Source organism: Argentina silus (assembly GCF_951799395.1).
Source record: "Argentina silus genome assembly, chromosome: 16".
NCBI lineage: Eukaryota > Metazoa > Chordata > Actinopteri > Argentiniformes > Argentinidae > Argentina > Argentina silus.
The window spans coordinates 12,910,082-12,924,999 of NC_139670.1; the positions used below are offsets into that span (position 1 = coordinate 12,910,082).

General features: G+C 43.6%; 2 protein-coding genes across 2 annotated transcripts; both read right to left on the reverse strand.

Annotated features, from left to right (window-relative positions):
* Window positions 1–4,677: 4,677 nt before the first annotated feature.
* On the reverse strand, window positions 4,678–10,257 carry LOC310817540 (glutamate dehydrogenase, mitochondrial-like; the record flags this gene model as incomplete). Its single annotated transcript, XM_083688176.1, has 4 exons — window positions 4,678–7,422; window positions 7,723–7,785; window positions 7,941–8,068; window positions 10,188–10,257. The coding sequence occupies 4 exons, from the start codon at window positions 10,255–10,257 to the stop codon at window positions 7,303–7,305; spliced, it is 381 nt and encodes a 126-aa protein (XP_083544302.1). The 3' UTR covers window positions 4,678–7,302.
* Window positions 10,258–11,701: 1,444 nt separating this feature from the next.
* LOC310817541 (glutamate dehydrogenase, mitochondrial-like) lies at window positions 11,702–14,817 on the reverse strand (the record flags this gene model as incomplete). Its single annotated transcript, XM_083688177.1, has 4 exons — window positions 11,702–11,968; window positions 12,281–12,343; window positions 12,499–12,626; window positions 14,748–14,817. The coding sequence occupies 4 exons, from the start codon at window positions 14,815–14,817 to the stop codon at window positions 11,849–11,851; spliced, it is 381 nt and encodes a 126-aa protein (XP_083544303.1). The 3' UTR covers window positions 11,702–11,848.
* Between the last annotated feature and the right edge of the window lie 101 nt (window positions 14,818–14,918).

Sequence of the window (14,918 nt, forward strand, 5' to 3'; positions counted from 1 at the left end):
GCAGGTGCTTCACACACAGCCGACACCCCTCAAGAATTCACATACGTACACGTACACACACAAACACACACTCTAAGTGGGAACACACACACGTGGCAGATGAAAATCACACTGAGGGTAGTTCTGAGTATGTATCATGTACAGTGTGGCACTACCCATGTGTCTTTGTCTTTGTGTGTGCTTCAAGCTGGTTTGATGGTGAGTCAGATTTCTCATAACCTCCCAAGACATCACATCTGATATTTCCTGTTTATCATCAGCCCTAACTGCTTCTGTGGAATGTTTCTAAATTCACTTTATCACTGATTGTGTGTGTGTGTGTGTGTGTGTGTGTGTGTGTGTGTGTGTGTGTGTGTGTGTGTGTGTGTGTGTGTGTGTGTGTGTGTGTGTGTGTGTGTGTATGCGGTAGAACAGACAACTCAAAACATCATTTAAAATATTTGCACCCACATATGATTTATTGTGGATCAAAAAAAGTGGTGCAAAGCAAAGCTGTCCAGTCTACAGTCGGCACCAACAATAGCTGCCCGCACCCTTGTGTCTACGAGCAAGAGAGAGTCAGACCAGTTTTACATATAGTGTGTGTGTGTGTGTGTGTGTGTGTGTGTGTGTGTGTGTGTGTGTGTGTGTATGTGTGTGTGTGTGTGTGTGTGTGTGTGTGCGTGTGTGTGCGTGTGTGTGCATGTGCCTGCATGCGTGCGATACAGGGGTGTGTGCTGTTGAGGGGATTAGATTAGATTAGATTCAACTTTATTGTCATTGTGCAGAGTACAAGTACAGAGACAACGAAATGCAGTTAGCGTCTAACCAGAAGTGCAAAATAGCAGAAGTGCAATGAACAGTATTTACAGGTAGTGCAATATATGATCAGTAGTAGTGCAGTATAACATAGCAGTGCAGTATAGCAGTATATGAGTACAGTAGCATTATAGCAGAATAAATAGTTACAGTATGAACAGTGTAGCAGCATATGAGCTGTATGGGTAATGCAGTCTAGCAGTATATATGTATTAACAGTAGCATGAGGTAGATAGCAGAATAAATATAAATATGAATATGGAATGCCGTATAAACAGTATAAACAGGTATGTACAGTATGTGCAGTAGTATTAAAGAAAATATAAGGATATGTGCATTATGTGCAGTATGAACAGTATGGACAGGTATGTACAGTAGAGCAGTGGTATGAGTAAGAGCAGGGGAGGGGAGGGGAGTAATAGTGCAATAGTGCAATTGTCCGGGGGGGGGGGGGGGGGGGTTGCAGGGGTAGTAGGTTGTCAGGTCGGTGCAGTGTTCGAGTTCAGTAGGGTGACAGCCGCAGGGAAGAAGCTGCCTCTGAACCTACTGGTTCGGGTGCGGAGAGACCTGTAGCGCCTCCCGGAGGGGAGTGGGGTGAAAAGTCTATGATGGCCTCTGCCAAACTCATATAACCCTCCCCGACACACACATTCTCACACACATTCACGACAGCGTGGTATCCACAGAGGGTAACACAGCAGAGATGAGTATACAAGGAATAATGGACTCTATAGGCGGTGGAGGTGGCGGAGGCAGTAATAGCGCGGTTGATAAGGCCATCGATACAGCTGGTAAGAGACTTCACATTAGTACCAGATACACTGCATACACACACACACACACACACACACACACACACACTCCTGAGAAGATAATCACAGGCATACTTAATGACTTACATTTCAAAATAGCTTGTTGATGTCGAGCACTGGCATTTAAACAGCGCCCGAAGTGCTTTCGGTATGTACTTTTTATATGTTTTGGTCGTTTAGAATGATATGCACATACTTTCTCAAACATTTAAAAAAAAAAGTACAAAAGTACATTAAAAAAGGAAGAAACAGAAACATGACACTTTGTATCTGCTGTACTTATACGATAACACCGACAGAGTCACTTCAGCAATCCAGGTTTCAGATGATCACCAATACTGACCGTCCTTTGAAAGTAGAGATAGCTGAAACTGTCACCAAATATGACATTTACTTCTGTGTTGATGGGATATGAGGTGATATGCAGCCATCATCGTGTTTATAGAAGTCATACATATCTGGTTATTACTGTTATATTTCCTCTCTCTGTTGTGTGTTAATTATGTCCTGTTTGGGCAATATTGCAGTCAAGTCAATAATGCAGGAATTAACGGATATTTAATTGAAAGTATGTTTTAGAGAGACAGACAAAACATTTGTGTGTGTGTGTGCGTGTGTGTGTGTGTGTGTGTGTGGGTGGGTGGGTGGGTGGGTGTGTGAGTGAGAGAGAGAAAACACATAAGTGTGCAAGGGAGACAAGAAGAACATGAGTATTCCAGCCCTGTTTCTATGTGCTCTCAGCCAACTTTGCGAAGGAGAAGGTGGGAGAGATGATGGGAGGAGGCGCCAAGGAAGAGCCGAAGGAACAAGGTGATATAGCTATTCTAGGTTACTAGGAGACCAAAACAGACACACACACACACACACACACACACATACACTCTCAAACATGACTTTGTGTTTTTATCTATCTGCTGTATCTACTTCCTTCCTTCATTCATTCACACACACACACACACACACACAAAGTGTAAAGGGGCAAAGACCTTTTTTAAATTCATCTACTGTACTTCATTCAACCTACTCATCAATATCAACAATGTGACAACACACTGGGCTTGAAAACTGTTGAGTACCACAGTCTGATGCAGCTCTCCTCTCCCAGGTCTCGGGGACATGGTGACTGGCGCCATCAGCAAGGCGGCAGGAGACGCAGCCATGGACAGCGCAGCCGACAAGGCTTTGTCTTTCGGACAGGGACTCTTCAAATGATCAGCTCTAAATCCTAATGAATAAAATGCACTTATTGTCAATCACACATGTTTTTGTTTGTCATTTTATTGGTTTCCAATTTTCCATTTTATTGGTTTGGTGATATGGGAACAGGGCATAGAGGCACAAGACACATATCAGGGTAGCCACAGCACAGCACAGCTCAGTCTGAGTGTGTGTGTGTGTGTGTGTGTGTGTGTGTGTGTTGTAATGGCAAAAAATATATTTCGCTTAAGTCATATATGAAATGTATTGACCTCTCTGTGACCCAATGTACTTTGTTGTTTTTAATTATGTGACAGAGGAAGAACCAAAACCGACTGCTCCTTCTCTTGTATCAAAGATGTTATGTGACCTTGGAACACTCCTAACTGCAGGCTGAGGTTTGAGATAGTGGCTCACAACGCCTACGCTTCTTTCCCAGCTTCTGTATCAGCAAACAGGTGCAAGATATGTTTACCCCTAGACCTATGACGTACAAGCATTGGAGTTAAGGACGGTCCTCTCCTCAGCCACAGCATCAGTATCTGAATCCACACTGTTGGTGAAGGAATGCTGATCCAGCTGACCAACGTTGTATAATACTTTCTATATGCATTAAAACTCTCAACTGAGACCAAACATCGTTTATTGTTGTTCACTGAAAGATTTCCATCACAGTGTGTGTGTGTGTGTGTGTGTGTGTGTGTGTGTGTGTGTGTGTATGTGTGTGTGTGGGAGGAGAAAGGGAGGAGATAAACGGGAGGCAAAAGCGGAAGGGGATATAAAGAGGGGGAGCAGTGTGAGTTCCTGTCCAAACTCTCCTGCACCGATACTGAGAAAGAGAAAGAGAAAGAGAGAGAGAGAGAGAGAGAGAGAGAGAGAGAGAGAGAGAAAGAGAGAGAGAAAGAGAGAGAGAGAGAAAGAGAAAGAGAAAGAGAAAGAGAGAGAGAGAGAGAGAGAGAGAGAGAGAGAAAAGCCACTCCTCAATGTAACACTGTAACAAAACCAGAGCCAGAGAAGTCACTCAAGATCATCCGCCTCGTCCTGATTCGTAAACATCAAGACAAACATCAAGACGACATTCTTTGATCATCTACTGTAGATGGCTGCCAAATCGGAGCACCGCCCTATGGGAACCGAGCCCAAGGCTATCGAGTACCCTCCCAACATGGACAAGGACAAAAAGAAACTATTCAAAATGGATTTATTGAGGAGGAATCCAGAAACGCTCTACAAAGACATTTTTGGGACTGGTAAGAGGTGCAACCTCATTTTCCATACTAATCGAGGCGGTGCGTGGAGAACGGTCGTAAGAGCTCACTACCCCAGAGACAAGGACAAAAAAGACAGAGAAATCAAAGACGGTTATCAACTGTGGACTGAAGGAGGTAACGTAAACGTGTACAGCACTGGGACAGTCATGGTGCAGGGTACAGAAGAGTTCCTAGATACATTCCAGAGGGACTTCCCAACCCTGACAGAAGATTTGCTTCCACTCTTACTGGAGAAGGTCGCCATCAGAGGAGAAGATGAAGAGGAGGGAAAAAAGGAGGAGGAAAAAGAGGAAGGGGAAGTAAAGGAGGAGGAAGTAAAGGAGGAGGAAGGAGTAAAGGAGGAGGGAGTAGAGAGGGGAGCAGTGGGAGTAAATGTGAGAGGGGGGAAGATTTAGCCGATCAGAGAGAGAGAGAGAAACCAAGGCTAATCCCAATGTTCTTCAGTGTAACTAATCAATATGGGGTTTTTAATAACAAGTGATTGTAGCGAATACTACTGTTCCTCAGGTACAGTACAGTACATTCCTTCTGTATTGGGCAGATCTTAAAACAAACAAATGTGGGGGTTTTTCTAGAATGTGGTTTTATTCCTTTACTGGAACAATGTTTCTATTTTATCTTTTATTTGATGCACTTTGAGATTATTCTTGTATAATGACATTTTACAAATGTATAAATGTAAATTTACACACACACACACACACACACACACACACACACACACACACACACACTATATAAATGTAACACACGTAATTAATGATACATTTCCTTATCTACACCTTATCTATACCGTTCAAGATATACCAACTACTGTGTGTGACTTCCTCACACCATTTGTCTTCAATTATTTCATAGATTAGCCTACTTTTAAAATGTGTGCCGTAAAATGGCTCGAGATGCTATCGCACTTCAAATAAAACGTTGGTGTGTGGCTAAATTTGACAAGTGTTCTGACATCATTGCTCTGACTCAGCAAAGTGAGTGCTGCTAAAGAGGGAGGAGCAGTGGGAGGAAATGAGAGAGAGAGAGAGAGAGAGAGAGAGAGAGAGAGAGAGAGAGAGAGAGAGAGAGAGAGAGAGAGAGAGAGATTGGAGACCCACCAGTGAATCCTACAGCATTAACCCCAGTTCAGATGTAACCTAGACTAGACAAACACTTTTTCTTTAAATAAATGTGTTTTTAACACAATTGTATGAAATTCCATTATATACACTATACTCAGTTCATGTCACACCAATCCTGTGTGAATTCTTCACATATTCTTAAATGTGTCCTAAATTCTTTCATTGATTAGCCTACTTCTTAAATTATGTTATTTGTTATTTTTAATTATGTGACTGAGGAAGAACCAAAACCGACTGCTCCTTCTCTTCTATCAAAGATGTTATGTGACCTTGGAACACTCCTAACTGCAGGCTGAGGTTTACCAGACAGATTAAGCCCAGGCCTGGACTTAATCGCACTTTCAATGGAGAATCTCCATTGAGGATGCTTTTAGTCTAAGATTAAGTTTAATATGAGTCAGGGAATCTAGCGCTTTGTGTTCTAATTCTCTGACCAGAACTAAAAGGACAGAACACATCACTCCCATCCGTGTCTCCCTTCACTGGCTCCCCATCAAATACCATATTGACTTTAAAGTCCTACAAACCTACAAAGCACAGCATAGGCTAGCCCTAGTGTATTTTTCTGAGCTGCTTCAGCCCTACAAGCCCGCCCACAGACACTTCAATCCAGTGAGGCTGGGCTACTTGTTGTCCAGAGGATAGCCAAACAGACAGCAGGTGGCAGACGTTTCTCTTTCAGAGCTCCAACCTTATGGAATTGCCTGCCAGCCAATGTCAGGGAGTCAGATAGTCTCTTAAGATCTAAGAAAATCTCATCTTAAAACACACCTTTTTAACATGCCATTTTCCTCATTTCCCCGCCCCCAATTGCTATTCTCTTTTTCTTTGGGTGTAACCTGTTAGAATCCTGTTTCTCCTTCATGTTCCCATCCTCTGTAAAGTGTGTTGTGACACTGCATAAAATGCACTTTCATCAAAATGAACGGATAAATTATCATCTTCCATACTGTTTGTCTCTGTGAGTAAGGGATACTGATAAACTACATACAGTGGAGACAAAAGACAAAAAGGATCAACACAAATCCTTCATAAAAGATCACACTAATCATCAAATCACATGTTTTTGTTGTCATTTTATTGGTTTTCCCAAAAAAAAAAAAAAAAAAAAAAGGCAATACAAATTTTCCAACGCAATTTCCATGTGAGGACTTGGACGGTTATTGGAGAAGGAAAAGGAGGATGTTTGGGGGCTTATACAGTTTGGGGAGAGGGGCAGGCAATAGGAGGAGCAGGAGCAGGGGTAGGGGTAAGGCGATAGAGCAGAGAACCATGTAGAAATGGACTAAGAACCAGACACAGTGGAACCCGGTGGTCGTCAGCACAGAACAATCCCAGGGGCTTCCCCCTCTAACCATAGGGGAAGCCTCAGAAACCCCTAACTTTATTAACCCTTGCACTAACCCTTAACCCTCCAACCCTGCATGGGTGAGTAGAAATGAGGAACAATAAATGATCATCACCACTCCTTTTTAGTAGAAAGTTAAATCTATTTCCCTTTTCAAAGTGAAGCCTAATAAAGTCAAGTGGCCATCTTATTGAAGTATACAGCTTTATCTCAGTTAAGGCATCTTCAGTTCTGTCGGCCGAAACCATGGTAACAGGAGGGTGACGCGTACAGCAACCAGGGGCAGGAGTTTACAACATGGCCGCCAAGGAACTCTAATGGAGAGGGTGATGGAGGTGAGAGGCTGGAGGGAGGGAGGGAGGGAGGGAGGGGGGGTCTTAAATGTCTCTTAGCGTAGCTTCCTGCTACAAACTGCTCCTTTTGCAAAATCTCAAATGAAAAAACAGATACTCAAACAGAATGACAGACACGGGTCTGAGTGACATGGGAACAGGGCATAGAGACCACCACGGGACACAAGACACATACCAGGGTAGCCACAGCACAGCTCAGTTTGAGTGTGTGTGTGTGTGTGTGTGTGTGTGTGTGTGTGTGTGTGTGTGTATGAATGAATTTCTGTATGTGTGTGTTATGTTTGGAACAGAGTGGGGTTTCTCTCATGTAAACGCTGATATGTTCTGAAGGCTGAGTGGATGACAGGGATGCTGGGGACCAATGGCAGGGGGTGGGGGGGGGCTGTGATTGGCTGATTATGTGAAGGTAAGGCCAGCCTCGTTGTAGACCTTGAAGACCTTCTCGATGGCGTTGACGTACGCAGCCGTCCGCAGGTCCAGACCCAGGTTATACTTACCGGCCGTGCGCATGATTTGCTGAAACGGGAGAAAACACCCCAGTTAACCCAGTTAAAATCACTAGCCCAACCTGGTAACACACTGACAAACTACACAGTTACCACGTGTACACATTAACAGTTTCATCTTTCATCTGTGAATAGGTCAACAGTTAAAAAGGTCTCTAGTGAAGTGTAATCACAATGAATTGTCTTGCTCACACAGGCACGCATTCACAGAGGGATGTTGCCTAGGGCGAGTGTGCCATCTCTGCAATTATGAGTCATCAGATCTAACACACACACACACACACACACACACACACACACACACACTTACTCTGGCAGATCTCTCCATAGTGTAGGCCAGCCCAGAGTGCACAATGTCCTTCTCAGATGCACCCTGGAGAGAGAAAGGAGGGAGAAGAACAACGTTTTTCAAAAGCTATGTACTACAGACACACCCTCTTGGGCATGTTTACATGTCAACAGTAAGTGTGTGTGTGTGTGTGTGTGTGTGTGTGTGTGTGTGTGTGAGAGAGAGAAAGAGAGACTCACAGCGACTCTGGCCTGGAAGTCAGCCGTGGGGACCACAGGAATGGGACCTCCCTGCTTCCCGAACTTCCTCTCCAAACTCTCCTGCACCGACACTGAGAGAGAGAGAGAGAAAGTTCTAAAAGCCACTCCTCAATGTAACACTGTAACAGAACCAAGTTACCAAGGGATCTGTGTCAGCCCTGTACTGAACCAGTAAACCCAGTAAGACTGCTATCCAACAACACAACAGTAATTCTACCCTTTGTGAGGATTGTTGCATGGTAGTTAGCTGACAAAGACCGCTTCTGTATCCTTCCATTGTCATGGTTAGGGCGCACTGTTGCTATGACGCAAACATGTCTTATAAGACGCATTTGTTTGTCATGTGGGCAGAGAACTCACAGAGGTACCTTGAATCTCCAACACAGAGAAGTGAAACAAAAGTGACAACAAAACAGACGAGTTTGAACAACCAGATATACAGAGCCAGAGCAGTCACTCAAGATCATCCGCCTCGTCCTCATTCATAAACATCAAGACAAACATCAAGACGACATTCTTTGATCATCTACTGTAGATGGCTGCCAAATCGGAGCACCGCCCTGTGGGAACCGAGCCCAAGGCTATCGAGTACCCTCCCAACATGGACATGAACGAAAAGAAACGATTCAAAATGGATTTATTGAAGAGGAATCCAGAAACGCTCTACAAAGACATTTTTGGGACTGGTGAGAGGTGCAACCTCATTTTCCATACTAATCGAGGCGATGCGTGGACAACGGTCGTAAGTGCTCACTACCCCAGACACAAGAACAAAAAAGACAGAAAAATCCAAGACGGTTATCAACTGTATACTGAAGGAGGTAACGTAACCGTGTACAGCACTGGGACAGTCGTGGTGCAGGGTACAGAAGAGTTCCTAGATACATTCCAGAGGGTCTTCCCAACCCTGACAGATGATTTACTTCCACTCTTACTGGAGGAGGTCGCCATCGGAGGAGAAGATGAAGAGGAGGGAAAAAAGGAGGAGGAAAAAGAGGAAGGGGAAGTAAAGGAGGAGGAAGTAAAGGAGGAGGAAGGAGTAAAGGAGGAGGGAGTAGAGTGGGGAGCAGTGGGAGTAAATGTGAGAGGGGGGAAGATTTAGCCGATCAGAGAGAGAGAGAGAAACCAAGGCTAATCCCAATGTTCTTCAGTGTAACTAATCAATATGGGGTTTTTAATAACAAGTGATTGTAGCGAATACTACTGTTCCTCAGGTACAGTACAGTACATTCCTTCTGTATTGGGCCGATCTTAAAACAAACAAATGTGGGGGTTTTTCTAGAATGTGGTTTTATTCCTTTACTGGAACAATGTTTCTATTTTATCTTTTATTTGATGCACTTTGAGATTATTCTTGTATAATGACATTTTACAAATGTATAAATGTACACACACACACACACACACACACACACTATATAAATGTAACACACGTAATTAATGATACATTTCCTTATCTACACCTTATCTATACCGTTCAAGATATACCAACTACTGTGTGTGACTTCCTCACACCATTTGTCTTCAATTATTTCATAGATTAGCCTACTTTTAAAATGTGTGCCGTAAAATGGCTCGAGATGCTATCGCACTTCAAATAAAACGTTGGTGTGTGGCTAAATTTGACAAGTGTTCTGACATCATTGCCCTGACTCAGCAAAGTGAGTGCTGCTAAAGAGGGAGGAGCAGTGGGAGGAAATGAGAGAGAGAGAGAGAGAGAGAGAGACAGAGAGAGAGAGAGAGAGAGAGAGAGAGATTGGAGACCCACCAGTGAATCCTACAGCATTAACCCCAGTTCAGATGTAACCTAGACTAGACAAACACTTTTTCTTTAAATAAATGTGTTTTTAACACAATTGTATGAAATTCCATTATATACACTATACTCAGTTCATGTTACACCAATCCTGTGTGAATTCCTCACATATTCTTAAATGTGTCCTAAATTCTTTCATTGATTAGCCTACTTCTTAAATTATGTTATTTGTTATTTTTAATTATGTGACTGAGGAAGAACCAAAACCGACTGCTCCTTCTCTTCTATCAAAGATGTTATGTGACCTTGGAACACTCCTAACTGCAGGCTGAGGTTTACCAGACAGATTAAGCCCAGGCCTGGACTTAATCGCACTTTCAATGGAGAATCTCCATTGAGGATGCTTTTAGTCTAAGATTAAGTTTAATATGAGTCAGGGAATCTAGCGCTTTGTGTTCTAATTCTCTGACCAGAACTAAAAGGACAGAACACATCACTCCCATCCGTGTCTCCCTTCACTGGCTCCCCATCAAATACCATATTGACTTTAAAGTCCTACAAACCTACAAAGCACAGCATAGGCTAGCCCTAGTGTATTTTTCTGAGCTGCTTCAGCCCTACAAGCCCGCCCACAGACACTTCAATCCAGTGAGGCTGGGCTACTTGTTGTCCAGAGGATAGCCAAACAGACAGCAGGTGGCAGACGTTTCTCTTTCAGAGCTCCAACCTTATGGAATTGCCTGCCAGCCAATGTCAGGGAGTCAGATAGTCTCTTAAGATCTAAGAAAATCTCATCTTAAAACACACCTTTTTAACATGCCATTTTCCTCATTTCCCCGCCCCCAATTGCTATTCTCTTTTTCTTTGGGTGTAACCTGTTAGAATCCTGTTTCTCCTTCATGTTCCCATCCTCTGTAAAGTGTGTTGTGACACTGCATAAAATGCACTTTCATCAAAATGAACGGATAAATTATCATCTTCCATACTGTTTGTCTCTGTGAGTAAGGGATACTGATAAACTACATACAGTGGAGACAAAAGACAAAAAGGATCAACACAAATCCTTCATAAAAGATCACACTAATCATCAAATCACATGTTTTTGTTGTCATTTTATTGGTTTTCCCAATAAAAAAAAAAAAAAAAAAAGGCAATACAAATTTTCCAACGCAATTTCCATGTGAGGACTTGGACGGTTATTGGAGAAGGAAAAGGAGGATGTTTGGGGGCTTATACAGTTTGGGGAGAGGGGCAGGCAATAGGAGGAGCAGGAGCAGGGGTAGGGGTAAGGCGATAGAGCAGAGAACCATGTAGAAATGGACTAAGAACCAGACACAGTGGAACCCGGTGGTCGTCAGCACAGAACAATCCCAGGGGCTTCCCCCTCTAACCATAGGGGAAGCCTCAGAAACCCCTAACTTTATTAACCCTTGCACTAACCCTTAACCCTCCAACCCTGCATGGGTGAGTAGAAATGAGGAACAATAAATGATCATCACCACTCCTTTTTAGTAGAAAGTTAAATCTATTTCCCTTTTCAAAGTGAAGCCTAATAAAGTCAAGTGGCCATCTTATTGAAGTATACAGCTTTATCTCAGTTAAGGCATCTTCAGTTCTGTCGGCCGAAACCATGGTAACAGGAGGGTGACGCGTACAGCAACCAGGGGCAGGAGTTTACAACATGGCCGCCAAGGAACTCTAATGGAGAGGGTGATGGAGGTGAGAGGCTGGAGGGAGGGAGGGAGGGAGGGAGGGGGGGTCTTAAATGTCTCTTAGCGTAGCTTCCTGCTACAAACTGCTCCTTTTGCAAAATCTCAAATGAAAAAACAGATACTCAAACAGAATGACAGACACGGGTCTGAGTGACATGGGAACAGGGCATAGAGACCACCACGGGACACAAGACACATACCAGGGTAGCCACAGCACAGCTCAGTCTGAGTGTGTGTGTGTGTGTGTGTGTGTGTGTGTGTGTGTGTGTGTGTATGAATGAATTTCTGTATGTGTGTGTTATGTTTGGAACAGAGTGGGGTTTCTCTCATGTAAACGCTGATATGTTCTGAAGGCTGAGTGGATGACAGGGATGCTGGGGACCAATGGCAGGGGGTGGGGGGGGGCTGTGATTGGCTGATTATGTGAAGGTAAGGCCAGCCTCGTTGTAGACCTTGAAGACCTTCTCGATGGCGTTGACGTACGCAGCCGTCCGCAGGTCCAGACCCAGGTTATACTTACCGGCCGTGCGCATGATTTGCTGAAACGGGAGAAAACACCCCAGTTAACCCAGTTAAAATCACTAGCCCAACCTGGTAACACACTGACAAACTACACAGTTACCACGTGTACACATTAACAGTTTCATCTTTCATCTGTGAATAGGTCAACAGTTAAAAAGGTCTCTAGTGAAGTGTAATCACAATGAATTGTCTTGCTCACACAGGCACGCATTCACAGAGGGATGTTGCCTAGGGCGAGTGTGCCATCTCTGCAATTATGAGTCATCAGATCTAACACACACACACACACACACACACACACACACACACACACACACACACACACTTACTCTGGCAGATCTCTCCATAGTGTAGGCCAGCCCAGAGTGCACAATGTCCTTCTCAGATGCACCCTGGAGAGAGAAAGGAGGGAGAAGAACAATGTTTTTCAAAAGCTATGTACTACAGACACACCCTCTTGGGCATGTTTACATGTCAACAGTAAGTGTGTGTGTGTGTGTGTGTGTGTGTGTGTGTGTGTGTGTGAGAGAGAGAAAGAGAGACTCACAGCGACTCTGGCCTGGAAGTCAGCCGTGGGGACCACAGGAATGGGACCTCCCTGCTTCCCGAACTTCCTCTCCAAACTCTCCTGCACCGACACTGAGAGAGAGAGAGAGAAAGTTCTAAAAGCCACTCCTCAATGTAACACTGTAACAGAACCAAGTTACCAAGGGATCTGTGTCAGCCCTGTACTGAACCAGTAAACCCAGTAAGACTGCTATCCAACAACACAACAGTAATTCTACCCTTTGTGAGGATTGTTGCATGGTAGTTAGCTGACAAAGACCGCTTCTGTATCCTTCCATTGTCATGGTTAGGGCGCACTGTTGCTATGACGCAAACATGTCTTATAAGACGCATTTGTTTGTCATGTGGGCAGAGAACTCACAGAGGTACCTTGAATCTCCAACACAGAGAAGTGAAACAAAAGTGACAACAAAACAGACGAGTTTGAACAACCAGATATACAGAGCCAGAGCAGTCACTCAAGATCATCCGCCTCGTCCTCATTCATAAACATCAAGACAAACATCAAGACGACATTCTTTGATCATCTACTGTAGATGGCTGCCAAATCGGAGCACCGCCCTGTGGGAACCGAGCCCAAGGCTATCGAGTACCCTCCCAACATGGACATGAACGAAAAGAAACGATTCAAAATGGATTTATTGAAGAGGAATCCAGAAACGCTCTACAAAGACATTTTTGGGACTGGTGAGAGGTGCAACCTCATTTTCCATACTAATCGAGGCGATGCGTGGACAACGGTCGTAAGTGCTCACTACCCCAGACACAAGAACAAAAAAGACAGAAAAATCCAAGACGGTTATCAACTGTATACTGAAGGAGGTAACGTAACCGTGTACAGCACTGGGACAGTCGTGGTGCAGGGTACAGAAGAGTTCCTAGATACATTCCAGAGGGTCTTCCCAACCCTGACAGATGATTTACTTCCACTCTTACTGGAGGAGGTCGCCATCGGAGGAGAAGATGAAGAGGAGGGAAAAAAGGAGGAGGAAAAAGAGGAAGGGGAAGTAAAGGAGGAGGAAGTAAAGGAGGAGGAAGGAGTAAAGGAGGAGGGAGTAGAGTGGGGAGCAGTGGGAGTAAATGTGAGAGGGGGGAAGATTTAGCCGATCAGAGAGAGAGAGAGAAACCAAGGCTAATCCCAATGTTCTTCAGTGTAACTAATCAATATGGGGTTTTTAATAACAAGTGATTGTAGCGAATACTACTGTTCCTCAGGTACAGTACAGTACATTCCTTCTGTATTGGGCCGATCTTAAAACAAACAAATGTGGGGTTTTTTCTAGAATGTGGTTTTATTCCTTTACTGGAACAATGTTTCTATTTTATCTTTTATTTGATGCACTTTGAGATTATTCTTGTATAATGACATTTTACAAATGTATAAATGTACACACACACACACACACACACACACACACACTATATAAATGTAACACACGTAATTAATGATACATTTCCTTATCTACACCTTATCTATACCGTTCAAGATATACCAACTACTGTGTGTGACTTCCTCACACCATTTGTCTTCAATTATTTCATAGATTAGCCTACTTTTAAAATGTGTGCCGTAAAATGGCTCGAGATGCTATCGCACTTCAAATAAAACGTTGGTGTGTGGCTAAATTTGACAAGTGTTCTGACATCATTGCCCTGACTCAGCAAAGTGAGTGCTGCTAAAGAGGGAGGAGCAGTGGGAGGAAATGAGAGAGAGAGAGAGAGAGAGAGAGACAGAGAGAGAGAGAGAGAGAGAGAGAGATTGGAGACCCACCAGTGAATCCTACAGCATTAACCCCAGTTCAGATGTAACCTAGACTAGACAAACACTTTTTCTTTAAATAAATGTGTTTTTAACACAATTGTATGAAATTCCATTATATACACTATACTCAGTTCATGTTACACCAATCCTGTGTGAATTCCTCACATATTCTTAAATGTGTCCTAAATTCTTTCATTGATTAGCCTACTTCTTAAATTATGTTATTTGTTATTTTTAATTATGTGACTGAGGAAGAACCAAAACCGACTGCTCCTTCTCTTCTATCAAAGATGTTATGTGACCTTGGAACACTCCTAACTGCAGGCTGAGGTTTACCAGACAGATTAAGCCCAGGCCTGGACTTAATCGCACTTTCAATGGAGAATCTCCATTGAGGATGCTTTTAGTCTAAGATTAAGTTTAATATGAGTCAGGGAATCTAGCGCTTTGTGTTCTAATTCTCTGACCAGAACTAAAAGGACAGAACACATCACTCCCATCCGTGTCTCCCTTCACTGGCTCCCCATCAAATACCATATTGACTTTAAAGTCCTACAAACCTACAAAGCACAGCATAGGCTAGCCCTAGTGTATTTTTCTGAGCTGCTTCAGCCCTACAAGCCCGCCCACAGACACTT